At 37.8% G+C, this 27,178-nt stretch overlaps 1 protein-coding gene across 1 annotated transcript in view; it reads right to left on the minus strand.

Annotated features, from left to right (window-relative positions):
• TTC33 (tetratricopeptide repeat domain 33) overlaps window positions 1-25,138 on the minus strand; it is a 44,465-nt gene extending 19,327 nt beyond the window's left edge. Inside the window, exons 1-3 of the mRNA XM_069001960.1 lie at window positions 25,075-25,138; window positions 24,670-24,898; window positions 1,471-1,552 (exon numbers count right to left, since the gene is read on the minus strand). Of these exons, the coding sequence (XP_068858061.1) occupies window positions 1,471-1,552; window positions 24,670-24,890 (303 nt within the window). The 5' untranslated portion in view covers window positions 24,891-24,898; window positions 25,075-25,138. The remainder of the gene's footprint in view (window positions 1-1,470; window positions 1,553-24,669; window positions 24,899-25,074) is intronic.
• Between the last annotated feature and the right edge of the window lie 2,040 nt (window positions 25,139-27,178).

Below are 27,178 nucleotides of genomic sequence, written 5' to 3' on the forward strand. Positions count from 1 at the left end.
CCAAAACAGTCAGCATGGCTTTACTAAAGGGCAAATCATGAAGTCATGCCTGAGCAACCAAGTGGTCTTCTCTGACCAAGTGACTGCAACAGTGGACACAGGAAAAATGACTGATGTCATCTACCTGGACTTCTGTAAGGTCTTCAACATGGTCTCATACAACATCCTTATCTCCATATTGGAGAGACATGGATTTGAAGGGTGGAATGACTGGTAGGCCAGGAACTGGCTGGATGGACATAGTCAGAGGGTTGTGGTCAATGGCTCTATGTCCAGGTGGAGGCCAGTGATGGGTGGTGTCCCTCAGGGCTCTGTTTTGGGAGCAATGATCTTCGCTATCTTCATCAGTGACAGAGAGTGGGGTCAGGTGCACCAGAAAGTTTCCAGATGACACAAAGCTGAGTGGTGCCCTTAACACAACAAAGGAAGGATGACACCCCAAGGAACCTGGAAAACTTGAGAAGTGGGCTCCTGGGAACCTCATGAGGTTCAACAAGTGCAAGTGCCAGGTGCTGCACCTGGGTCAGGTAATACCAGACCTGAGCACAGACTGGAAGAAGAACTCATGGAGAGCAGTCCTGCCCACAAGGACTTGAGGGTTCTTGTGGATGAAAGACCAGACATGACCCAATCTCATCCTGAGCTGCTTCTAAACCAGCGTGAGCTGCAGGTGGAGGGGATTCTGCCCCCCTACTCTGCTTTTGTGAGATCCCACCTGGAACACTGGGGTCCCCAGCATAAGAAAGACATGGACCTATTGGAGCAGGTCCAGAGGAGGCCACCAAGATACTCAGAGAGCTGGAGCACCTCTGCTATGAGAAAAGGCTGAGAGAGCTGGGGCTGCTCAGCCTAGAGGAGAGAAGACGCAGAATCTGAGACCTCACTAGAATCTCTCAGTACCTATGGGAGACTCAAGAAAGCTGGGGAGGGACTTTTTACAAGGGCATGTAGTGACAGGACAAGGGGCAACAGCTTCAAACTGAAATTGGGCAGGTTTAGATTAGATATTACGAAGTCTTTTACATGACTGCTTTATCTATGTAACACTTAATACAAAACCAGATTGAAGCAAATCCTCTGCATACAGTATCTGTGTTCAATGTTGACAGTAGAAAATATTAAGTCCAATCTTTAGAAAGAGCAGGCAGATTTTTAGTGGTCAAATTCGCTAATCTATCACACTAAGGCTCTCCTTGATCCCTCCAATACAATTTTTAAGTATTTCCATTTTTTTCCTGCAATGTACAATCCTAATTCACGACCCAACAAAGATGTTTATTATAACTAGGTGGGAAATTAGCATTATTTGAATTCCTGTTAAAAGACACCCTGTTCGTTGGGAAAAATTAAATACCTGAATTGTGCGTACTTCCTGTGTACAACAATTAAACAATGTTACTCAGTATCTGTTCACAAACACAACGTTTTCTTTTCTAATTTCAAAACTGGAAAAGAATTGTCATGCTTTACCTGTGATTTCATCTCATAAAGTGTAGCATCCTCTGGAGTTAACTGAAGTGCTTCATCCCACTTGACAAGAGCCTCTCTGTACCTGTAGTCAAAACAACATTACAGTGTCAACATATTTAGAGGGACTGGATATTTCTATCCTGACATTCTCCTAAATAAACTGCCATGGCGTATGATTAGTATCAATTATTTTTCTACTTATTTCCCCATAAGACATACTGAACTGTTTTCAGAAACTGGACATTTTTTGTTCTGACCAAAAGGATTCATAAGTACTACTACAGAAGTGACCTCAAGTGAATTTACAAAGCAACATTAGAAACCTGAGGCAAAGCTTAACAACTTAAAACTAGAAATCTTGAACTCAGTCAAGTTCCCCTCATTGTCAAAATGATCCCTAGCCAGGCATAAAGAAATATATCCAGAACCCTACATGCTATGATACAGTCATATTTTAAAATTTCTTTTCATTCTAAAAAGCTGGTATTTCTACAGTGTAACATAATGTAAGAATCTAAGGATATCTAGAAAACTTTGGTATTTAAATATAAGAAGGAGGTTGAAAGTAAACAGCTATACTGAAATCACTCAACTTTGAGAAAGCATGCACTATGTTGCTCTTTCCTAAGAAAAAGAACAAAACAGAAGAGTTGACCAAAACCAATAAAATGTAGCTTTCTTTTGTCTTGAACAATGAGGTAAAACCTGAACCACAGTGAAGAACTGTAACAGAATAGTGAGGTGCAGTTACAGATGTACAGTCTTTTCAGCCCTATAGGTGGCCTTTCATCAACATTAATGAGTCTGTGGGGTTATCACATGTTCTCTGAAACTGTTTCAAAATCCACATTTGTTACAAAACTCTGTGGGAACATATGTATTTATATTAATTACACTGCAAAGGTATGAAAACAGTTACTCTTGGGAGATACACATGCTTCAACTTTAATACAGTGTAGATAAAACTACAGTAATTTTCACATGCACTTAATATGAAACAACTGTTATCTTCCCCTACTCGTCATTCTTCCTTCCCATTCCTTTCCCCATTTTTCAGTCCTCTGGGTTGTATTACACCTCCAGGTTTTCCAGAGCAGTCATAAGAAGACTTCAGAAAGTTCTGAACCAACTCGGAACAGAAAAACAGACTGGAAAAGCAGTGCAACTGAAGTCAAACTCTCCCTATGATCCAGGTATTATTAGTTTGCAAATTACACTAATAAGTGTGATGTTTAAGTGCTAAGCAAAGCATGTTTCAATAAACTTTCACATTTCCTCCAAGTTTAGCCACCAGCTGCACACTTTTCATCTCAGTTCATTTGCAAGGGCAGGTGTTCACCCTAAAGAAAACATGACATTTTCCACATGCATCAGTAGAAGCTTTATGCTGTTATTTTACCTAGTGTGCACTACTTTTGGAGTAGAAGATTATAGTTTAGTTCAACACCTAGCACAGACCTTGCAAAACAAAGCCTACATGAGTAAGGGTCCTCAGCTCAGTTAGGTGGTATCCTGGCCATGCAGAAAGGTGCAATGTTGTGAGCAAAGAGTTTAGTAAAAACAGGTTTTGGAAAACAGAGCAATTACAGTAATAATATCAGTGACCAGAAAGGAAGGAACAGCACTGGCATTCTGTGAGTAAAAAGATGCAAGACAAAAAGCTGCATTTCAGGAACCTTCATTTTTAGTTCTATGAATGGAACATAATTGTTCAAAGCACCAATCTGAATGGGATATAAACCCATAGCAAGAACATGCTACCGCTGAAAGAAGGGTCAAAGGGAAGCCAGTATTTCCCCAAATCCTGCTGGGTTTTGCTACCAATTTGTCAACAGTCTGCCAAGAGAATAAAGATGGACAAGAGAGAAGTTGCACATTCACAGAAACAATATGCTGCGTGTGCTCTATATGTGAACAGTAAATTACGTAACTCCACCTGCGAGCCCCAGAAAGCGTGATCCAAGAGAAGGGACAAGAGAAAGCCAGAATCACTTCCCAGACTAAGAACACAACAGCAGAGGGCTGGAAGAGGAAAGGTTTCACCCACTGAGGAGACTGACTGCTGACTACCAGCTTACAGTGTGGAGATACCCACAGGGCTGTGCAATAGTCATCTTCTCAGTACATGTATTTTCTTGAGAGAAGGTCTGATAAAACATTTCTGTTCTATTTGAAACACTCAGAAAAAAAGATCTTTCTATTGCTGCTCCAGGAGAAACTAAGGGCACTGTCCTTACTAAGAGAAAATGAGCCATTTTGCTTCTCTAGTAATGCAAAATCAGGAAAAATCCTTTATAAAAAGATAGTCCATTAATCAAAGAACATTCTACATCATTCCCCTGAAGGAAAACATAGAAGATTATATTAAATATCGAATGCTATACTGAAAGATTCCTAGAGATATAAGATACAGTTGCAAAGTCAGTGTTTCAGTAAATGCTTTATGAAAATCATAAACCTTGGCTGAAATAAGGAGGGAGTTAACACAGGAGTAGTGTTGCAAAATAAGTAATTTAAAAAACAGATCATTTTACTGTTTCTCAGGATCTTTTTTGAGCTGAACTGTACAGCTTTTCCACTGTATGTTACCACTGTGAGGAGAACTAGTCTTGAAAAGGAAAGCTTCGATATAAATATGACATCTGCTTAGGGCTTGGAGTATCTGTCACATAAGGGAAAGCTAAGGGAAACAGGACTATGCAGCCTGGAGAAGGGGAGGCTCAAAAGGAACCTTACTGAGGTGCAAAATTACCCAATTTGGAAGTGGGGCAGGGAGTTCAGAAGATGGAATCAGACTCTTCTCAGTCATGCCCAATGACAGGACAAGAAGCAATAGGCACGAAAATGAAGCACAAAAATTTCTGTTTAAGCACATCTCCATCACTGGAGATATCCAAAATGAAGCTCAACAACATCCTGAGCAACTCACTGTAGTCAAACTTGCTTCAAGCAGGAGCCAGAGTAGAAAAATCTCAGGGAGTTCACTAGGATTGTATGATTTGCTAAGGTATCAGCAAAACCAGTGATTTAAGTGATTTAAGATATTATTATCTTTTGGCTAAATGAAAACAAATTTTAAACAGAATATAAACTGACAAAAAATAGATCCATTAATTTTTAGATCTCTGGGATGGCTATAAAAATTTTTCTATTGTAGCAGTGAAGTCACAGAGCACTAACAATGGATATATCCTCTTTTTAAAAGATTATAAAAACAGTATTTCCAGAAAAATTAAAACATTTATGCATATACACATTGTAACTAAGCACCTAAACAGTAATACAAAGCATTTTTAAGGAAAGACTACAATATTTTGATATATGGAATTTTATTTATGTGAGTACACAGATACAGTACCCTTATCTACCTACAGTGATTTCAGCCAAGTAGCATACTTCACTACAAAAAAATTATACAGTTACAATCAGAATTTAATTAGTATTTTCTCTTCTTTATTGCAAAGCTGTAAAAATGAATAAATAATTGACAACTGGATACATCTGGAATGGCATCAGCGTACAAGACCTGATGGATTTAGACATTTTTTATTTAACAGCACATGAAATCCCATAGCTCCCCTAAAGTACTAAAACTGCTCTCTTCAGACATGCTACTGACCATCTGGGAGCTGCAGAAACTTGGCACATTTTTCTACAGCTTGTCAAACTTTTGAAACAAACATCTCATGCTTACACTTCACTTTTTCAACACCACTTCTGGGAAAACAGGATCTCTTGAACTCTTAAACAAAATCATTAAAACAAATCTTAAAAAAAAAAAATGTTTGCGGCATCTTGGTAAAAAACCCAAATTTTTTTGGTGTAATTACCAAATTACACCAAGATTGATTTTTGAATTACATACATAAAATGCTAGAAACCATCACTACAGCTCATGCAGGATTTAGAGTCCTATATTTTTCTCTCAGGCTTGCTATAGGTTGATGTTTCAGGAACAGAGTAAGACAGGACACAATCAGAGTGCCACTGAAAATATCTCCAAATATACTAAAAAGAGGAGATGGTATCAAATTCAGGCAAAACGAGACAAAACTGCAGGAGAGAGGTAGAGTACAGGAGTACAGTGTTAGGAGAAGGCATGAAGAAACATAACTCCTGGGATTTCTTTTAGAGTTGGACTGACATTCCTATCATCAGATGTTATAGGATAATGAGGAAAAACACAGACAAAGCTAAGAAAGGGAAAGCAAATTTTAAAAAGAATATGCCTAATTGTCAAAGATTCCTATCACAGAGGAGGAACATGAATAGTCTGCGGCCACCAGCAACTCCATCAAGAACAGTTTTAACCTAGTGCAGGGTCAAATTCTGAGTTTGTTGGAAACCAGAGGAAAAGAACACTAGTCAGTAATTATACAGAGTACATAAAAAGAGAAATGAAAATTAAAGCAGAAGTTGATTACAGGAATAAACTTCCCTTTTTAAGCTGGTAGATGATGCAGGGCTAGACTCTGGGAGAAAAGATCCGAACAACAGGTGAATGAGGAAACTAAGAAGGAAAACAGAGAATGAACGTAACATGGCTTTTTTGCGTTTAACAACTTTGGATTTCTCTAACACAGCTAGGCTTTCACAGCAAAGTACTTCCTCTGCTGGGGGTGAGGAGGGAGATGTACAGCACTTGTAGAAGCATTTAGAGAAGAACAGTGCATAAATAAGCAACAAGAAGTTGTTTGCTTAAACGCACACAGAAAATTCATGCCCACAGCATACTTAGATTGATAAAAGTCATAGGATTGGTACACCTTACTATAGTGCTACGTGTTCAAAACGTTCTTTTGAAGTCTTAGCAACCTCCCAATTTTTTGTCAGACAATTCTGACAACTATTGGTGAATCATGATCACTGCAGCACAAAAGTATAGCTACTTTGTGTTAAAAGTGCCAAAAGTGGTAAAGTGCCACTTCGGATTATGTACAGAGCAAAGAACTGCTTTACAATCCACCAGAACTTTCAATAAAATGTTTTAATTTAACAGTTTCAATTAGGTGTGGCTACACAAGAGGTTCATGGCAATTCTTCAGTGGCACCTGACCATACACGAGGTCTTACCCCACAGTAAAGGAGAGATAAACACAAACAAATCACTGCAGCTACCCTTCGAGAAGGTAAACTCTTCTGAATTGACAAAGGGGCAAAACAGCATGCACATACCTGAACTACATCATTTCAAAGCCTACATATTCAGAGTTACTATTCTGGCACACACTAGACTATTCAAATTCAGGTCATTGACAGCCGGACACTGGTAGCGCACATAGTGAAAATAAGCCTGGTTTATACAGTAAACACAAAAAGCTGTTACATGTAAATCAGCTGAACATACCATAACATTAAATAGCTAACACAAATACTTCAAAAAGACTTCTCTCTCTTAAAAACTTCCACAGAAGAACAGATGGGAATTACCATTTCATCATGTGCCAAACGTAATTACCATCTATCATTACAATGAACTACAAGATCAAGTTTTTGATGTAAGTTCCACTCAACAGTTTCCTAATTTTTATTCCAGCCACAAATGTAAATATGGCTAATTCCTAGCACTGTAACTATTAGGCAAATGCAGTTTTGAAACTACCTTTGTCAAACAAAAAGTATGAAACACAATACTGGAGAGAAAGCTGAACAAGTTCATACCAAAAAGCAAATACCCAAAAGCAAAAGCCACAGAATCAGGATTCTGGTACCATCTCTGACAGGCACCCTCTCTCACATGGGAATAACATTTGATTTCCTCACATATGATACGAAAAAGTAGTCTCAAACAAATTATTCACTACTATTTCACAATCTTTTTTTTTGGACACAGGAATGGAATATATTGCAGTAAATAATTTAAGCGACAAATGACAGAGGAAATGGGGAGTGAGCAACCCTGTTTTTAACAAATACATTTCATATGGAATTGAGAGCTGAGGGCTCTGCTACCTTTAACTTATTTTACCCCATTCTTTACAACCTGGTCAATCACTGTTTCATGGTCCACCACACTCAGATACTGCACTTGTAAGCAGACAAGAAAATTAGCACATCTAGGTGCTAATCAAATCCTTTCCAGCTAACTTCCACAACCACTTTCATTCTTGGGCCATCAGTGTGCGCAACTTCAGGGCTTTGTCCCCAAAGGAGGCTTTGGAAAGCATGTAAGCATGAACCTACACGTGTGTTTAGTCTTCAAAAATGACATCATTACTTAAGCTCTGCCTGACTAGAATTATATAGTTGGTTAACATGAAAGTTCAAAGCACATGTTTTCCTTCTAAAAAACCCGTTATATTCAGGGAAAGAGAACAAGTTACATATTACTAAACAAACTCTTAGTTAAACACACCAATCACATGCAAAATTCCCCATACTGGACATTCTACAACTTTGTTTCTGTCCTTGCTGCAGATTCTCCCTGGACTTGGCACTGCTACTTCATATTTTTCTCTCAAAATATGGATTTAATAGATAACACAGAGAAATTTACTTACCTGCAATAAGATTACATCACGATGACTGTCAGAAGTGCTAAAAAATACACTGCTAATCATTTGCAGTAGTCCTGAGAACTTGGTACTGTAATTTTTAAGTGAGAATAGCTAGTATCTCAAGTCCTCTCTACAGGGTGTTAACTCAGACACAAGAGCATTATTTGGAGGAAAGGAACTCCAGGAAATTACACTTCTTTCAATTAAGTTGTTTTGCTGGTTTAATTTAGTTATGAAAACCACAACTTTTCAATGAGAAGTGGCTATTGTCACTGACTGCATACGTGATTAACTACAGAAATATTAACAGATAGACTGCAGTGCAAAGTTTTTCCATGTAAAAATTTGAAACTGCAGTATGGATTAATGTCTGACCTTCAGGAAGAGACAAAATAAGCTATTTCTACCCATATTCTATTAACACCAAACTATCAAGTAATTACAAAATAGAACACAAAGATGTGAAAAAATATTGCTTTTTCTTCTTTTCCTCTACATCTTGAGTTCTTTTACTCAGAGTCTGAATTGAGACACAGGAGATCGAGAATTCTTGTTCAGACTTAGTTGTTTATTATATCTTACCAGTAATATAGCTGCACAGTGTGCCTCCAAGGTTGGCAGGGTGGAAAATGGCTGTGAGTTTTAATTTTCCAAGCTTTTTAAAGTCTAAACTGACCCATTATGAGATACGTTTTTACTTACAATCCAATTAGTAACTTTTCATGTTCTGCAGAGAGGAACTTTTGACCCAATGACAGAACATTCAGATTTGTGAAGAAGAAGAGAAGAGAGAAGACATAAATCCACACCCAAAACCCTTCATATTGTAACCTATTATTATCTATATCTCCTAAACCTAATTTTCTACATTTCTACATATTTCACCCAGTGACATAATTTTAATTACACAGCAACAACCTCAGTGTTATCACACAATTTAGGAAACTTTTCCCAGGGTTTTGGATCGAATACAGCGTGTTTCTGAGGATCACTGCTTCTCAGCACCGAAACGCTGAAATTCTCAGAACCCAGGGCTCCAACATAAAAATACACAATGAAATACCTTAATTCACCAGAGAGCATGCAACATTTGAGAACTTCTTTACAGACAGGCAAACCTTTTACCTGTGTTCCTCCAATATCTATAGCTGCAAGTTACGTAACATACCTATTCTCTATTCAGAAAGGCAGTGCTAACAACAGACTTGTTGATACAGAGGAAACAACAGCTATATTCACATGCTGAAAGTCATATCACAGTGCTTAAGAACAGAAATTGTCAAGACATTCCACACCACTGAGAAATACTCTCACACAGAAAACCATTTAGTATATTGTATAACTAGTGAATATATATTGTATAACTATGAACATTAAAAAGAATATATATGAATTACATTCATATAGTTAAAATCCAGTTTAAAATGCTTTTATGTTCAACATTAGTATCAGACTAGACCACAACGGGTAAAAAAGACAACACCTAAGACTCCCTCTACAGGGTCTAAAAGCTGCATTCCAACCATCTGTAAACATGTGAGGTGCTTTGTTAAATAGCAGATTTGTAATTTAACATAATTAAAATTGGGTATTGATTGTCATTTTACAGCTGAGAGCTCTGTAGGAAGCCCAAATAAACAGGGACAAATATGAGCAGCATGGAAATACAAGAAGGAAATCAAGTTTTATTACACCTCAACCTGCTATTTTCATTATTTAAGCAGTAAGAACTGCCTATGAAACTGACTATGACTAACCCTGCAAGCTTCAAAAGAGAATTCATTGTATCATTTCAGTAAAATCAATTCACCATTTCACTATTCCAAACAGAAGCTCCAAATTAATATAAATCAAGTATCAGACATTGCAATAGCTGTAGTATTTTAAGTATTCACAGAGAAGTAATGCATTCTTATTGCTGAAATGAAATTTTAAATAGAAAGCTTTAGTTCCTCAGAACCGTTTCAACAGCAGTTCCTCTGAAAGCAGCAGGAAGGAAAAAACTGTTATGTGGCATTTGAAGCAATATTCTGGTCAAGAGAATTACTTGTTCAGATACCGTTTAGACATACAGTAGTAGAGGCCAAAATGATAGGCGTCATGTCTTTTGTTTTTGGCTGTGAAGGCATTTATTCCTTTTAACATTTTAATTATTTGTCCACAGATGGCAAACAGCTCCCTCTCACTTCACATTATGATCCTAATGGCTCTTAGCAATCAGACATAGAAATATGGCCCTAAGTCAACAGAACAAAAAAAAAAAAATTCTGAGCTTTAAATACCAGCATTCCTCGATCTTTCTCAAAATTATTTACTGCCAAATCATCATGCTCAACAGCAGGGTATTAACATGACAAAACATTTTTGGGACAGATGGGCCAGATCATACAAGTAAAGCAATAGTCTGCTCAGATTGTATTCCGATCAGTTCCATCTCATCTAGCTGACATGCCTTCGTTACCTGTGTTAAAGAGTGTAATTTTGCTTAATTTTCTTTCTTTCTGTAACTTAAGGCCTCTTTACAATGTTTGCTGATGAATAATAATGACAAAAGTTATAAAAAACCAGAAAGACAAAGATAGAGGAAATGTATACTTCTCTATGATATTTTCCTACTTAAAAGGCAATTTTTATTTTTCCATTGAAGTTCCAGTAAGTTAAGTAGGCAGGTAGTCTACAAACCTCCCACATAGCTGAAACTGTCAGAAAGTACTGATTTCAAATTACTGTGAAGTATTAATGCAAATACTAGTCAGCAAAAGCCATGAAGTCTCCTGTAATAAGTGAAATACTGATATGTAATAAACAGAACTACCTACCTACAAGGACATAATATACATATATACAGACTGTATGGATACTGGGTATCACTAATTAATTAAGGAAACTATCACACTTTTAAATCTCAAGATAAGTAAGAACTCGTCCACATGAAAGTGGCAAGAAGAGCAGCAGCTCTCCACTACAAGCAACTATGGCAACAAAGAGCTGTGGGCTTCAGTGTCACTAGACAAAAATGCTCTGTAAAGGGTCAGATGAGTTAAGTTTGTGCTTCAAGTACCATGACAGAGCTGGTTAATCACTTACAATGCTGTTTCTACTGAAATGCAACCTTACAGGAACCATTCAGACTGACGGTTTTGGCTGGCACTGTCATTTTGCACCCATAAAGCAATGCCTGTCAAAAGAGAGGAACACCAAGAACTGCTGGAACTATCTACTTCAATGTTTTTTCCCATAGTACAGCAGGCAATGCAAAACAAAACATCAAAGATTCAAAAAAAGATAAACATACCAGATGTTTTTATCTGCAGTGACTACCAGATAGGAATATTTCAATGATTTGTTCAGGTTATCCCATGCTTCTGAATTCTAACCTGTAAAATTAATTGTTCCTCTTAGTCTTACTTTATGACTCATATCCTATGCTCCACCTAGCAGGAAACATCTACAAAGAATATTTGGAGTTTTGAAAGATAGTATCAGAAAGAATCAATAGATTCACAACACACTTTCAGAAGAGCAAACAGGGCAACAGACCTAAGTTTGTTGTGATAATGCACAGAGCTTAAGGCACCTATAAACTGGAAAATCCCTTCTGGAGAAAAAAAAAACAAAAAGGAAGCAAAGTTTGATAGTTCAGGGCTGCATTCTGGAGCATGGATCTGTGTCTCAATCATAAAAATATGATCTTTAACATATATTCTTTACTACCTTCTCTTTACACATTAGGTAGATTACTCTGATAAGATGAACATAATTAAGTCCAACTTACAAAAGCCTACCTCTCTAAAATTCCTTTTCCTGAATGTGAGGAAAGCTACCATCTACAAACTCTAACAGCACCAATAAATTTTCTTTAGACTGAGACATACTGAGACATATACTACCTCACCTTGGTGGTTCTTTCCCAGTTTTGCTCAATATTTATGATTTTTCTCTCTCACTGACAATTTATTATCAGAATATAATGACCAAAACTAAGTAATCTGGACACCCTCACAATCAATTAAACTAAATAAAAACCAATAAAGTACCCAGAAAAAAAGAAGCAGATTTAAGATTTTTTATACTTACACAATGCTCAGTGTAATAATACCAGTAATTTGCATAAAACTTCCTTAGGTTTTATTACAGCAATTTATTCTGTAAATTTATTAGGACATTTTAATTACTATTATTCAATTTTAGTATTAATTTCTTTCATTTTGTATACCAACAGCACTTCTAAATATTTTTCCAGTATTGCTTGCAATTCCTTTCTCACTTTTGAAAACCATGAAAGAAATCAGCTACTAACATAAGCAATTTTTGAAACCTCATTCATTCAATTCCACCCACAATACAGAAGTATCAGAATTCTGCACATTTCTGAAAGGCAAACACCATCTAGTGACTGCAACTTTCTGATGAGTCCTGAAAAGTTGTTCTGCACTCTCCTCACCTACCTCAATTTACTTTCTTGCCCCTGCTCTGCACCAGAATAAAAGCTTTTGCTCCCTGAACCAAGTCAACAGCCTAATTCAGGTTATGACCTCTCCAAAGAGTTTGTTTCAAAGCACCAAGCAGCTCCCTGGTGTAATTCTCCATTTGGAAAATTACACTGGAGTTACACTGCAGAATTACTTTACCAAACAAGACAGCTGTTGTGATAGTAATGAAACTGAATGTTTTATTAAAAAAATGGCATTTTACCAAACAGTGTCCTATCACCTTCATACTCAGAGCTCTGCAAAAAGACTTTCTAATCTGACAGTGACAGAAAGATGGTCTAGCAGGGGGGCCTGACTAACACAAAGCTTATTTTCAGGATTGGAAAATTTCTATTTCAATCTCAGCATGTGATCCTACCCCCTAGAATGCTTTTAAGTACTCTTTTTCTTTATCAAGCCCCTAGTGAGGTCTCAATTAATATTAATCAAATTCAAATCAGAAATGCTCTTTGAGGACTGGAAGTCAAAATACTTAACTGAATGATAAATCTATTTTAAAATATACAGTATTTCACATATGTCCATTATATGTGAAAAACACCAGGAAAGGTTAACCTTCTGGCAAACAGAAGAGTTTCACTCACAGCCTAGAATAAAACCAATATAAAAACATCTATGCCAACATCCAAATCCACTGAAGGTGAATTTAGCATCACAAGAGCCTGTTCCTAAGAAAAGAAAAGTTTCTATTAAATCTTCCAGACAAACACAGTTACTACAGAGAAGTCTAGGCTTTCAGTAAGTTTATGCTATTCAACATATTTAACAGGTGTCTCCTATTTTTAACAGTAAAATAGGACTGTGGAGCCAGCTGAATACAATCCATTATTCACTACCAAGATCTCTTACCCAAAGTCAGTAGCTGAAAAAAAACCCCACAACTATGAACTGCCTTTTGTTTAAACATCATTTCCTGATTTCTGCAGAAGACAAAAAGCTTAAGCCATACATGGTCTACTTCACTGAATTTCTATTACCGGCTGACAGGTCAAAGAAAAAACACTGTTTTCAATATTTGCCGCTTAGTTGCTCGAGCCAGTAAAACTGCAGAGACTGGCATGAAAATATATCCAATTCATGCTAAGAATGGCAGCCTGTAAAAATGATTAATGAGTTTGAACTGGCTACAAAATAGCAGACTTCAGTTCTTCAGAAAACCAAAATTTCTGTGACTGTCTTTCAGATGGCACGAAAAGAAAGGAGTCCTGCCTTACTTCTTTCACTGAATGGTATGAGTGTATTGGACAGCATTCGTAGGTACAAAGGTATGGTTCCTGTCTAAAACCTCTGAATTACAGTATTTAAACACAATAATATAAAATTGAGAATGATACTGTAAATACTGTGATTCTTCTCTTTGCAACCAGGACAAATGTACTGGTCACACAAATGACTGTACTAAGAAAAATGTACAATGTCTATCACCCATTTTGTATGGGTCGGATGGTTTACCAAAAGTACTGGACTATATATTTTAACATTTTTGTTGTGTTAAGACTCTCTGCACCTAACCTCCATCAAAAAAGTGTACTTTAGTTTGTACTGCTAAAATTGGAGAAAATAACTGCTAGTAAAGTCTCTAAGAGCTAATTAGAAGGAGTTTGTTCACAGTCTAATGGTAAGACAATTAGACTCATTTGAAAACAGATGAGTGTTTTTTTAAAAGTGTAAAAACAGAAGTCTGGCCTACAGGTGCAAATAAATTCAAAGATAACCATTTCAAATTTTAAGTGCAACACAGTAACATAACACAGGACACAGCTAGACAACAACAGAGCATAAATGAAGTAAGTTCCCTCTTCCCCTGTTGTTTGGCCACTCACTCCCATTTTTCTGGCTATTTTGTCAAAAGCATTTGTGAACCAGATCAGAAACAGCAACCAGAAAGACACTATTTTCCAGCCAGGCTTTGTCTCCACTCCTGTGACTAACTGATACTTTGAGCTGGCTTCCCCCAGGGTAAAAACAAAAAAATGAGACCACAGCAAAGTAGTGCAAATGAAAGAGCAGCAGAACTGGATCACAGTGACCCCCAATTCAATTCAGTTTACCCCGTGATGGAACTGCAGTCTTTGACCGGGTACTTCCAAACAACCAAAGCTAGGGAGAATACACACCAGCCCTCACTTTCGGTTAACTCAGCCGTGACATAATTTAACAACTGTCTACAGAACTACTGCATTGTTAACTGCCATGTAAATAAACCAATAGGACAAAAAACAACAGCGGAAGTCAAGATACACAATCAATTAAGTTCTTATAAATTTGATGACCACGTTACTATACAGGACCCTCCCAAACAGTTATTCTTGCGGTAGCAGTTTATGTTATGAAGTCAACTCATTAACAACCATCGCTCCTACAATAGCAAATACTTCCACAATGTAAACTGAGAATGCACCACCCTCAATTTTTCCCATTTGCTATTTGAGTTAACCTTCAAAAGACCTGGCTGAACAAGATGTTGTTGATAGAGGGTTTTTATTCTGAGTCTTTACTGCCAAGTATCCTTTTCAGTTTAAGGATATGTTCACAATATGCCACAGGATATGGAGGACACCATTTAGGGAACTAGAAGACAAGCTGACATATATATAGGAACCAAGACCTTGTAACAAAATACACTGTCATCTCCTACTTCCGAAGAAAACCACTGAACCAAACGGGCAATTAAAATCCCTTAAATTCAGTACAGTTTAATTTTGGAAGATACAGACAACAGGTACATATTCAGTAAGGATCACACAAGGGATACAAAATTACTATTTCAAAATTAAATTCCATCAATGACAGAGACAGTTAAAACAACAGCAGTGGGGGGGGATATTACCTTTGTCAGCAACAATAACTAGACTTGAAGAGCAAGTGGACAAAGATACTAAACTAGGAAAGCACTTAATTTTTTTTCCCTGATGCTTCCCCTATGAAGGGAAATAGTATTATGAAAAAAATAATTTTTAAATACAAAGATTTTATTAATCAAGTTTTACTGGATGTATGCAACTAGATGTACTTAACACTAGATCTGGACAAAGAGCAAAACCACAAAACTGTCACTTTAAAAAAAATGAGATATGATCATATTTTACAGTATCCATGTTGTAACACATGATATCATTAATACAGGGGATCCTACAAAGTATGCGGAAAAGGCCCCAGTTTGTATTTCTCTATAAAAACTGCTTAGATTATTAATGTAAATTACTAAGTTTTGCTAGTTGTATTATACGAGGGATATAAATAATAGAATTTCCTACATTTAAAAGCTGCACTGTTAGAACACCTAACCGAAATTACAGGCAAAATCTCTAAGCTCGAGCATATTCTTTAACCTGCTAGGTAGACTTCTGCATCCAAGCATTCTCACAAACCTCTAGCTGCCATCTACCAGCACAGACCTGCTATCAGAAATTGGTTTTTGCAGGATCGCAATAGTGCTGGCTGTACTGCCACCGTGTCACCTATTTTAAAAGACGACCCCTGTCTCAGATAGTTTACCACAAGAACATGCAGGAAGAGAAAAGGAATGAACACATTAAGACGGTTTCAGTAATCAAAGCCAACTGTGAGAGAAACTCGCACTGAAGCACTTCACCTCAACCCAGCACTTGGAGGAGAAAAAAATGCACCAGTAGCACTATGCTATTCACACTCAGTGCCCCTTACACACAGCAGAAGGTTGTGAACATTCATGTGGGAAAGTATCTCAAAGACTGGTGGCATACACACATCAGATTCAAGGAAAATCACAGACCGCCAGAAAAATTAAGTGAAAAAAGGTGGAGTTAATTACTTCACCTTTGTATACCTTACAAGGCTAAAAATATGCCAGCCCGTGTGCTTTCACATATTGTAATTTTTCAAGCACAGCTATGATAATGAGAGATAAAAATTAAATGCAAAATATTACCATAATAAGTAACAAAAATAAAAGTAATGTGATAACAATATTTATATTTTTATATTATTTATTTACAGTCCATTATGTTAAATAGTTAAGAAGTACCACAGAGGTACTCTGGGATTAGATGCAACTGTCCTACTGGGTCACAAACAAAAGCTGTCTGGAAAGCATGCTACGAATGGGACAAAACAAGGGAAGCAGCAAGCAACGTAAAAATTTAGAAACCATTGATTACTGCCTATAAAAGTTTGAGACAAGTATTCATTAGTTTCCAGTAACATCATATACATAGAAAGGATAGGAAAAATGGAACTGTCAGGCATGAATCCTCTATACAGAGATATTAACATATACATCAAAAATTAATACATACTGATGAAACACTTAAGAAAACTTTTTTTTAATGCTTTTTCAAATCCAATAACATTCTGTACATATTTAAATATGAGGGGAGATGTTAGGTAAACAGACACATTTTCAAAGAGTTCATTTTTTAAAAAAACAGTGCATAGGACATATCCAGTGAAAAACACAGCTTTTCGCTTAAAAAATTCTGTAAATGGTATTTAATGCACAGAAGGAACAGACCTGCTAGACATAAATACAAAGGCAGGTACCACAAATTACCTTTCCTTCAGCTCCTAAAAAGCACTGACAGGCCCAATTGCCCTCACCTAAGTTTAGATAACTAACATGAGTTGTTTACAGGAGGACTGCAGTCACCCTGTAGAGCCTCACAAGCTGTACCTCTTTCTCCTCACACTGTCAAGAGACCTTGAATACCGAATACTTTTACTCTTTAAAGAATACTGATTCTTTTCTTGGCTGACCACAATAACTGCCTAACTTATACAGGATGATACACAGGCACCAATTAAATTATGCTTTCTCTGAAGGAAAATATAAATATATATATAAATATATAGATATAATCTACAGTTGGTGTATGAATATTCCTTCTGCTTCTATTTACAAATACATACATACAGAAAAATGCACACATTCAAATACAGATGGCTCATATGGTGTCACATTTCAATATCCTCAAGGAGCAACAATTCTAACAAAAAGATACTCTCAAAACTATTCAAACTCTGGGTACAGTTTAAATAATCTACAAGTCTTGCACTCTCAGAAAAATCTGCACTAAATTAGTAACAATTTCATAACTGAACTCCTGCTTTGCCAAATAATAACCAGCTGTTGGAAAATAATGTTTCCCAGAACGAGAAGAAAATAGCCAATTTAAAGATAAATTACAACTTAAACGAGATAACTACTTAAACAGTTTGCAAAGAACTTCCTCCTCAATCAGAGGGGCCAGCTAGATGCATCACCAGGAAGCAACAACTCTATCAGTAAGTGACAGAAAAAAATAAAGCTAGCAATAAAAATTAACTTAGACAAAAAAATTAATGTGTTAACTTCATATAACAGTTTAGAGGAGGGTGTTAAACACTGCAAAACGTCCTCTGCAGTTTTTTAAGAAAGGTTATGAAGCCTGAAAAACAATCCATATGTTCTGACTAATAAGAGAGAAGCTCTAACACGCTTTCTCCAAAAAAACAAAAGGTACAAAGTCCATACTTGTTCAGTATTTTCTGTTTCAGCTCATGTGTTCTGCACCCACGACTTCCAGCTTACACACCCTTCGCCTCTTCAGTGAGCATATAATGTGTACAGCATTCCCAAGAAAGCTAATGGTAAGGAAGTTTTATATAGACACAAAATAGACAGTAAGGCTAAACACTGGAAAACTTTAAAAACTTACCAGGTATTTTGACTAGAACTCATGACCTTTTTAATCAAGCCCCTATTTGCACAGTATAATTTTACTTACACTGTGAAACCTACTTATGTTCTCTGCATTTTGGCATGACTGACCCAAGAAAACTCTCAACCTAATCAAATAATTACTGATACTAAAACTTTTCATTTTTTTTTTGCAGAATACTGGTATTGGTAATTCACTCTGAAGGACGTAAGCATTATATATAATAGCTAATTATACCTCCTATGCAAATTACATCCAAACTTATACTGAACGGTTATTTTCAGCCTACAAGGAACAGTAGGCATGAGTACTTACTACATCCTCCTGGTTTCCTTATAAGCATTTTCCAGCAATTTCTCCTACACTTAATAAAAATCCAAACTGTGTAGGGCTTTCAGACTACTCTTACGAAAGAGTCATTGCCAATACACTATACCAGCAGCCTAACAGAACTTTAGACTTTATTCTTGAAGCCAGAAATAAAAGTTTATAGACACCCAGATTATCTACTGAATCAATCCTCTTAATTTTTTAACTTCTAAAACACATCTTTACTTTAAATGAGATCAGTTAGCAGAGATGGTAAGAAGGCAGAGCAGTTTTTTGAATTTCTTTCTGCACCCAAAGTATTCCACCAAAGATACCTGTACTAGTGAAGCAAAATTTAAAAATTCAAATTTAAGTCAGAGGAACTATCTTCTGTACTCTAAATGTGTCTGAAGTTTTAATGGGATATACTTACAGAATGGCCAAGATTGGAATGAAACTCTAGAGATCATCTAGTCCAATCACCTGCTCAAAGCAGGGTCAGCTAAAGGAGGTTGCTCAGGCTACTGCCCAGAGAATCAACATGGATGGGAAATCCACACCATTCCCTATCAATGTCAGCTCCCAGGAACCATGCCCTGTTGTCATGACATTTCAAGTGCAGTTGAAGATTCTTTGTGATGACATCAACCAGCTCCTGCAGCACTGTGGGAGGGACTTCATCAGGTACCATGAACTTCTATACATCAGGTTTATCTAAACATTTCAGTCTGACTCACCCAGAGCAGGTCTTCCTTGTGCCAGACTTTCCCTCTGGTCCATTGGACCTGGGTTCCTGAAGGCAACACTCATCAGTAAAGACCAGTGCAAAGCATACAGTGAGTGTCTGCTCTACATCCTTTGTCACTAGATTCCCCACCCTGTTTAGTAGAAGACCCGCATTTCTCCGTGTTTTCCTTTTGTTGCTGGTACACCTGTAGAAGCCCTTCTTCTTGCTGCCCTTCACATCCTTCCCCAGATTCAACTCCAGATGGGTTTTGGCTTTCCTAACTTCATCCCTGCATACTCTGACAGAGTCTCTGTGGTCTGACTGGCTCACACAACTCTGCTCTCACCTCTTATAAATTTCCATTTTATGTTTGGATTTTGTCAGGAGCTTCCTGTACATCCACACAGGACTCTTATTCACCTTTTCGTGATTTCCTTTTCACCAGGAAGAACCATCCTTGAGTTCAGGGGAGAAAACTTGAAACAAAAAACTTGCTCTCCTAGATCCGTCTTCTCTCTAACATACCCCATCTTTTTCTAGGCTACTCTACAACATAACTCTGCTGATTAAACTGATGAAATGTTTTTGCCAAAGACAGCTGCTGGGATCTTCTGGGAAACCTCTTTATTAAGACTGTATTATGTAAGTAACATCAGTTTTATTGACTTTAACTTGAAAAGCAATTTCAACACAATGATCTCTATCCTTTGCCATGTTAGTTGCATCAAAATGAATTAGCACTATAATCTGAAAACAATTTTATTACTTTCATAACTCATTTTAAATCAAGTACTTACCATAACCTAAACCTAAAACACATGGGTAAATGGAACAAATACAACTGTTAAAATCTGCTCCACCTGACAGACATATTTTTTCAGCAAACACTTGACTTACCACAACACTAAGCATACTTTTTAGAGGTATGTGCCTCATCATCTGACAACCTACAGTGTCTAGTAGAAAAACAAACTCAATTACAGTGTATATAGCCAAAGAATCATGAACTACACATCTCGGAGTCATGCTGGCATTCACATCAGAGAAAAAAGTCACAACCGCTAAAATGCGGAAAAAATGACTCTCCAGAGAAGTTCCATTTTTTTAACAGATTAGAAAATTAAGCAATTCTAAAAAACTAATCTCTCCAGAAGAGTAAACAGTTTCATGAAAATTGGCCTGTTACCTGGTCTAGTCACTGAACTTTGACATGTCCTTGTTTAATTTGCTATTGCAAAAGCTAAGGGAAATAAAAAGTAAAATCTTATTAGTCAATCGAATTTAGACACCAAGTGACAAAGTGAAAGAAATTTTTTTTAATAGAGGGGAACCTCTAATGTAGGAGTATTCCAGCTGAAAATGTGACCTTCCCAATCAAGATGGAAACTTTCACGCTTTTTTACTGCAATGTGCAATAAACACCATCAGGAGCGAAGGCATTATCAACTTTTATTTAGCAAAACTGAAAAAAAATGCAAATCATCGAGAATTTAAACCCGACAGTGTCTACTTCCAACAGAAATCCTGCACCTCTCCAGGACACATTGAGAAGAGCTCTATCGCCGCTTACTGGGCAGCTGCAGAACTGTGTGTGGTTTGAAAACAGCACAGGGATGATGACGGCAGAGCTACTGCATGGACAGGCAACTCAGTTACACTGAGGACACAAGTCTGACAGAAGCTTTTCTTCCAGCTGTTAGCTCTCACATGCCCTGTATTTAAGGACATCATACTTCACTGTTTACCTGCACCTCAACCATTTCTTAACCGTGTGGCCAGAGCCAAAGGATTACCTCCCTCCCAGTCAAATAACACTGTAATGGCAAATTGCTGTGTTCAAAATACTAAGGCTGAGCACTGTGAACTCTTGCTGGATTTAAAACAGTGTAGGACTATCAACGCAAAAAAAAAAAACTGGATGGGGGCTGTTGGGTTTTGGTTTTGCTTTTCTGTTGTTTTTTTTCTTAAGTCCAGTGTATGTGGGCACATCCATACTTGCTGTCTCAAGATCGATGATCCACCAGTATTTTAAGTTTCCTATAAGCAAAAAAAATTTCTCCTCTAGAATATTCTCCACACTTTCCACCAACAGACAATATTTTGTTCATAGAAATCATAGAATACCCTGAGTTGGAAGGGATCCATAGGGATAATCAAAGGCCACCTCCACGCCCTGCACATGACAGCCCAAAGAATAACAAAACCCATGAGCCTGTTCCCAAAAGACTGTGTGTGTTTGTACATATTTGTTTCATTGCTCCTTCTCACACATCAAATGAGCATACAAATGTGATACTTCTACAGCTCTGCGTTTTCTTGCTGTTCTGACAAGATCACCCATTCACAAGCCATCTTCAACACTGCCTACTTCTCAAGTTTCTAGGTCAGCATCTCCTAAACAGTGTTTTTCACAGTAACACATCCACTGTGATGATCAACTTAGTTTAACACCTTTTTCTGGCAGACTCCTAATCTTTCCTCCCATCCCACAAAAAAAATACAAATTATGGATCAGAAACTGTCATCTTCACACTGTTTTTCTTCTGTGTATCTGTCTCAGCTTATCAGCTTCATGCACACACATTACAGCCGGTCCAAATATTCCTTAAACAGTTCCACAAAAGCTGAAAACTCACAGAGGGCCACCACCTCCCAAACAATCCCCCCATTCCACTCCCAACTTTGACAACAGGCAAATAAAGCAGGCTGCATAAATTCTGGTGCCAAGAAGCTCATTCATTATTCCCTCCCCCAGAGAAGCACTGACACCTACTTTACCAACACCAAACAGTGAGATCTCACTCATCCACACAAACAGACTTGCTATGTACACAGAGACTAACTGATGGTGGGGCTTGTAACACCATCACCGTCTTCCCTAACCAGAAAAATAAGATAAGTAGACTAATAAAGCATAAACATGGTAAAGTTTTAGCTAAGTAATATGGGCCTTCTTATAAAATTCATCATATTAATTTTTACCGTGCACATTACCTCAGTCTCTCTACTGTAAGAAATTAAGTTGAATTTATAACTTTTCTTTATTTAGCCCCCTGCTTCTTCACGAGTTTGTTTTCTTTTAGGATCCCCTTCACTCCACAAGTAACACCAACTAAGAACCAATCTTTGTTACTTTCTAGTGCTCAGTCTTTGCTTTTCTTCTAGAATGCTACACAATACAACTCAAATCTTTCATAAAGTGATACCACACTTTGATATTTCAGGAAAAAATCCACCTGAAGTGTTTAATTATTTACATGAGTCTGCTTATACTGTACAAATTCAAGAAACAGACCACATAAGCCTGAACACAATCACAGCAACCACTTTCTTCCAGAGAGAGAGTAAACATTCCTTTCAGTCTGCTTCCTCAAGTTGTAATGGTATATCAACTATTCCCCCTGTTTAAGTAATAAAAGCCTTACACTGTGAGTTTAGCTTCCAACCTATGTGAATTTTTTTTTAAAGAGAAAATCTGTCTGAAAGTTATGTACCCCAAAAGCACCATATCACCATCATTGCCTGAACTGTAGAGTGTGCTGGAGTAACTGATGGAAACTACAATTTCAAGTGAGAACTTCTGTTGAGCCTCAGATATGAATGTTAACTTCTTTCTCATACCTGTTATAAGCCATTCAGAGTTTCTCAGCAGTTCTTACAAGCACTTCTGATGAGAGATAGTTCTCACCAAATTCACAAAAAATGCTTATAGTGGGACTTATGGATGGGTTAAGCTTTTGTATTGTTTTCTAACTGACAGGCAATGGAGAACTCAATTTCTAAGACCAAGTGAAGATATTAAAAGCATCAAAAATTACCTGCTGTTCAGTATGTCCCTGCCCTAAACCAGTATTTGTTGCTGTTTAAGAGACTTACAGCACTTAAAAAAATACACACTAAAAAAAAAAACAAAAAAAACACCAAAAAACATAGAGAAAATATATACAACAGCCAAAGTAAAACACAAGGAAAGCCTATGTAGAACAAAAGGCATAAAAAAGAAATAAAAATATCCATCTGTTTAATATATGTAAGCACAGGATGTATCAGTTACACGACTAGAATGAAAACATTTAGAAATCTCTATATTCCTAAAAGGACAGAATGGATCTACCTTTCTTTATACCAACATATGATTTCTTTCTGGTGTTAAAAACAGAGATGTTAATTGACTATTAATTTGTATATCTGTGTTTTCAGCTATTAATATTCATGTCACCCACTTCTGCTACTGCTTCTTTCTTTCTTTAAAGCTACTGCTTTAAATCTCTGAATTAACACAATGGCAGGATGATTAAAACTTATTTAGTTTAACTTGGTTTTAATTTAAACTCAACTTTAAAAGCCTTCAAAATTTTATCTAGGAACTATAGGCCTCAGGAACACAAAAGAATCAACAGAAGTCACTCACTGAACAGTGCCACTATTTTAGTGACCACTAAAAAGAGAAAACTGTATTTAAATATTTGAAAATAGGCCTTTTCTCAAAGAGATTTTGTATTTATTTACTACTTTTTTTTTTAAATCAGACCCAACCACACACATAGTATGTTTATTATAACACATAAACTTGCCTGCTTTAAAGTTACAAGTTGTTCTCTCTTCCATATTGCCCAGGGAGCCCTATTTCAGCCTGACACTTCTTAAGACAAAAAGTGTAACAGCACAGGAGCACATACTGACATCATGGTAATGTTTCTACCAGGAAAATAAGGTTATTTCTCATCTGGGACAATAAAGTGAAGATGCTCTTAAAAGTAAAGACAGGATAAAAATTTAGATGTCAAAACATTCTGAAGATTTTAAGGAGACTACTCTCAGAACTGTTTCTTCCCCCTCTGGTGAAGATCTGGCCAAATTATGTACTCAATGTGCAATTTATAGTCCACTTCTCCCTCTTCTAACACACCTCTACTTCAAAGAGACTTCCTGCTGCTTGAAACATAACAGGACAATGGAACCACTTTTGCAATATCCTTCCAGAACTGCCAAACTTCCAGGACTCAGAAGGCATTCAGAGCAGCTCCCTGAACCTGGCTTTACAAAGCATTGGGCAGATTAACAGCGCATTAGCTGCCTGGCAGTATTTGCCTGGGCACTGGTAAATAGGCTTACTCTCTGTAAGAGAAAAAAGACACATTTCCAAGAGTGGCTAAAGCATTACTTACAGTATGGCTTATCCCACTGCATCCTATTTACCCTTTCAGCTTTCAGATCCAATCAGTTTTTCGACTTCTATAATCTTTGGTGGTGGTGGTGTTATGAGAACAAGCAGAAATAAAGTGGAATATAGACTTTGTTTCATATCTGACAACACCACCAAAGGCAAAAACTTATTTAGTACCAGACAGTAAAGGCAGAATGAAAGAAATTACCACTTTTCAAATTACGAAAAGTACCAATGCAGATACTAGCAAATTACCAGTGTTTAGAAAAGGGATTAAAATATCACGCAGCACATATTCAGTCAATGAAAAAAAAGACAACATTAGTACCTCCTATTTTCAGCCAAATTTGCACCTTCATCCTTGAGCTCCTTACTTTTCCTTACACAATCTTCTAAGAGAATTTCCTTTCTTCTCTTAGCTGCATGCACCCAGTTAGCATCATCATCGTCACCCAGATCCTTGTCATCCGCAGCTTCTGCTTCGAACTGCTGAGAAGTAGCTTTTGAGACCTTCTCACCAATCTTTCTCTTCCACCCAAAAGAAGCCATCTGGAGAACTAGGGAAAATGCATTTTCAGTAGTCAAGTAATGAAGCTTTTAGGTACACAGCAGAAAAATCACGCCTCGCTCATCTCGAAGCTAGAACAGTAATAGGGAGGGGCACGCCCCCACAAAAAACCCAGCACCCGAGCTGTCACTGAGGCACGCACAGCCCCGATCCCCGCGGCGGTACCTGGCGCAGTCGCCGGCCACCTCTCCCGGCTGGAAGCGCCGCGCCAGCCCCGGTCCGCGGCAGGAAGCGGAAAGGCGGAGCGGCACCGCAGGAACCCGGCAGGAGCCGGAAGGAAAAGGGGCAGCGGCAGCGCCCACGGCCCTGGCGGCGGCAGGGACAGCCGGGAGCTGTAGTTCGCCCCGGCCCGGGGCGGCAGTGCCCTTTGGGTGCCGTGAGGCGCCCGGCGGCCCCCGCTGCTGGGCGGGCTGAGGCAGCGGCGGAGCGCAGGAGCGAGGGCGGAGGGGAAGAACACCCGGCCCTGGGAGCGGCACCGCTCGTGGTGCTCGAGTGTCACACAGGGACAGGGGCAGGACGGCGGGAATGCCGCCGCATTTACCGACTGCGCCCTGGGACAGCTGCCACCCACCATGGGGAGGCGGCTCCGGGCGGGAAGTACCATAGGAAAAAGTGATCCAGGCTCCCCAGGACGGGTTTTTCCTCTAAAGGGGAAAAAAACACCACCACAACAAAAACATCACACCAGGAAAAAAAGAAAAAACAAAACAAAACAAAACCAAAAAAAAAAAAAAAAAAAAAAAAAAAAAACCAGCCAAAAAGCCCACCAAAAAAACCCCCACACATAAGAGCCCAAACCCCAAAAAAGCCAAAACAAAGACACACACCCACCCCCAAAATACAAAAAAAACCCTAAGCCAAACAAAAAATCTCTATGACAAGAAGAGAAGACAGGCTGCAAGGTTTAAAACTGCTCCCTGCTTACAGGGACCAACACCGAGAGAAAAGCCCCATCCGTGGTGCGAGAGAAAGGCTGAGTGAAGATGCGAGACGAGGAAGGCTTTTACACCGTGGTCAGGGTTTGTTCTGTCCCAAATTCCTTTTCTACAGCAAAAAGGTTTACACGATCTAGGGGAAAAGGGTCAGTCGGATCAGGCGAGCACTACTGGTGCACCAGCCTGTGTACCTCGGAACTCTGATGTAATTAATGTTGTGTTGCTGCTTTTTCTGAAATTGTAGTACCTGCTGTTTTTAAAACGAGTTAACAGCTCTTTTGCACTTAACATATATAACACTAGAAAACAGCAAGCACTCAAACAAGATGGTTCAGTATTTCATGTTTACTTAGCTTTTAGTTTTGAAAGTTTAAAAAGTTATACATTTAGAAAGAAGCATTTTTGCCATTCAGCTTTGTCAAAAGAAATTAACAGGAAGTAGGCACATCTTTGTTAAAGAACAGGACTTCATATCTTACAATGGTAATCAACTGGTAAAATAAAATTTAGCTCAAAGTTTGTATTAAACACTCACATCAAGACAAACATGAAAGATTTTTTTTTTTCATATTGCACCACCAAGATTAATTTTTATCCATTACATAGTGAGTTATATTGCACATGGACAGCCCAGGTACATCCATGTTACTGAAAAATTTACAATACAAAGAAGTTAACTCCAACAGGAGTAAATTTGGGGATACAGATTAACACACTTTACCAGTTTGTGTATCTGCATAAGCTGCCTTACAACTCTGGCAGCTCTCTTAGTGAAGTTTCATTTCACAGCCCATTGGCAGTTTCTAGTGCAATGCTAATGAAAAGTCTGCGAGATCAGTAGGAACACGTGAAGAAACCAATTTCAACAGCGACATCTACAAAGCATAGGAAAGTCACACAACAGGCAACTGGGTTCAACGAGGTTGTTAGCGCCCCTTTGTACTCCTCCCACTCCCTATAAAAATCTCAGTTCAATCAGAAAACCTTTGGCTGTCAAAATTGATCTACCATAAAAATGTACTTTATTTAAAACTACATATATTGTACACTTCTGCCAGTAACTTGCTTTAACCTCCTAATACCAAAACTAAGGACAAACCAGGGTTCTTAATGCACAAGAGGGCCGAAAAGGTATATAAAAATTAAAAACTATTTTGCAGCTTTACACCTTGCATGTGTTGTCAGCATTAAAAGTAGCAGATAGCATTTATAAATAGTTTAATATATGCAAGTGATCCCAAACCAACTCCAGATGAGGAATTACTACAATTTAAAAACCTGTGCGTTTGTAGTGTTTATACATGTGCAATACATAATAATTCCAAAATAAAGAG

Source organism: Aphelocoma coerulescens, assembly GCF_041296385.1.
Source record: "Aphelocoma coerulescens isolate FSJ_1873_10779 chromosome Z unlocalized genomic scaffold, UR_Acoe_1.0 ChrZ, whole genome shotgun sequence".
Classification (NCBI taxonomy): Eukaryota; Metazoa; Chordata; class Aves; order Passeriformes; family Corvidae; genus Aphelocoma; species Aphelocoma coerulescens.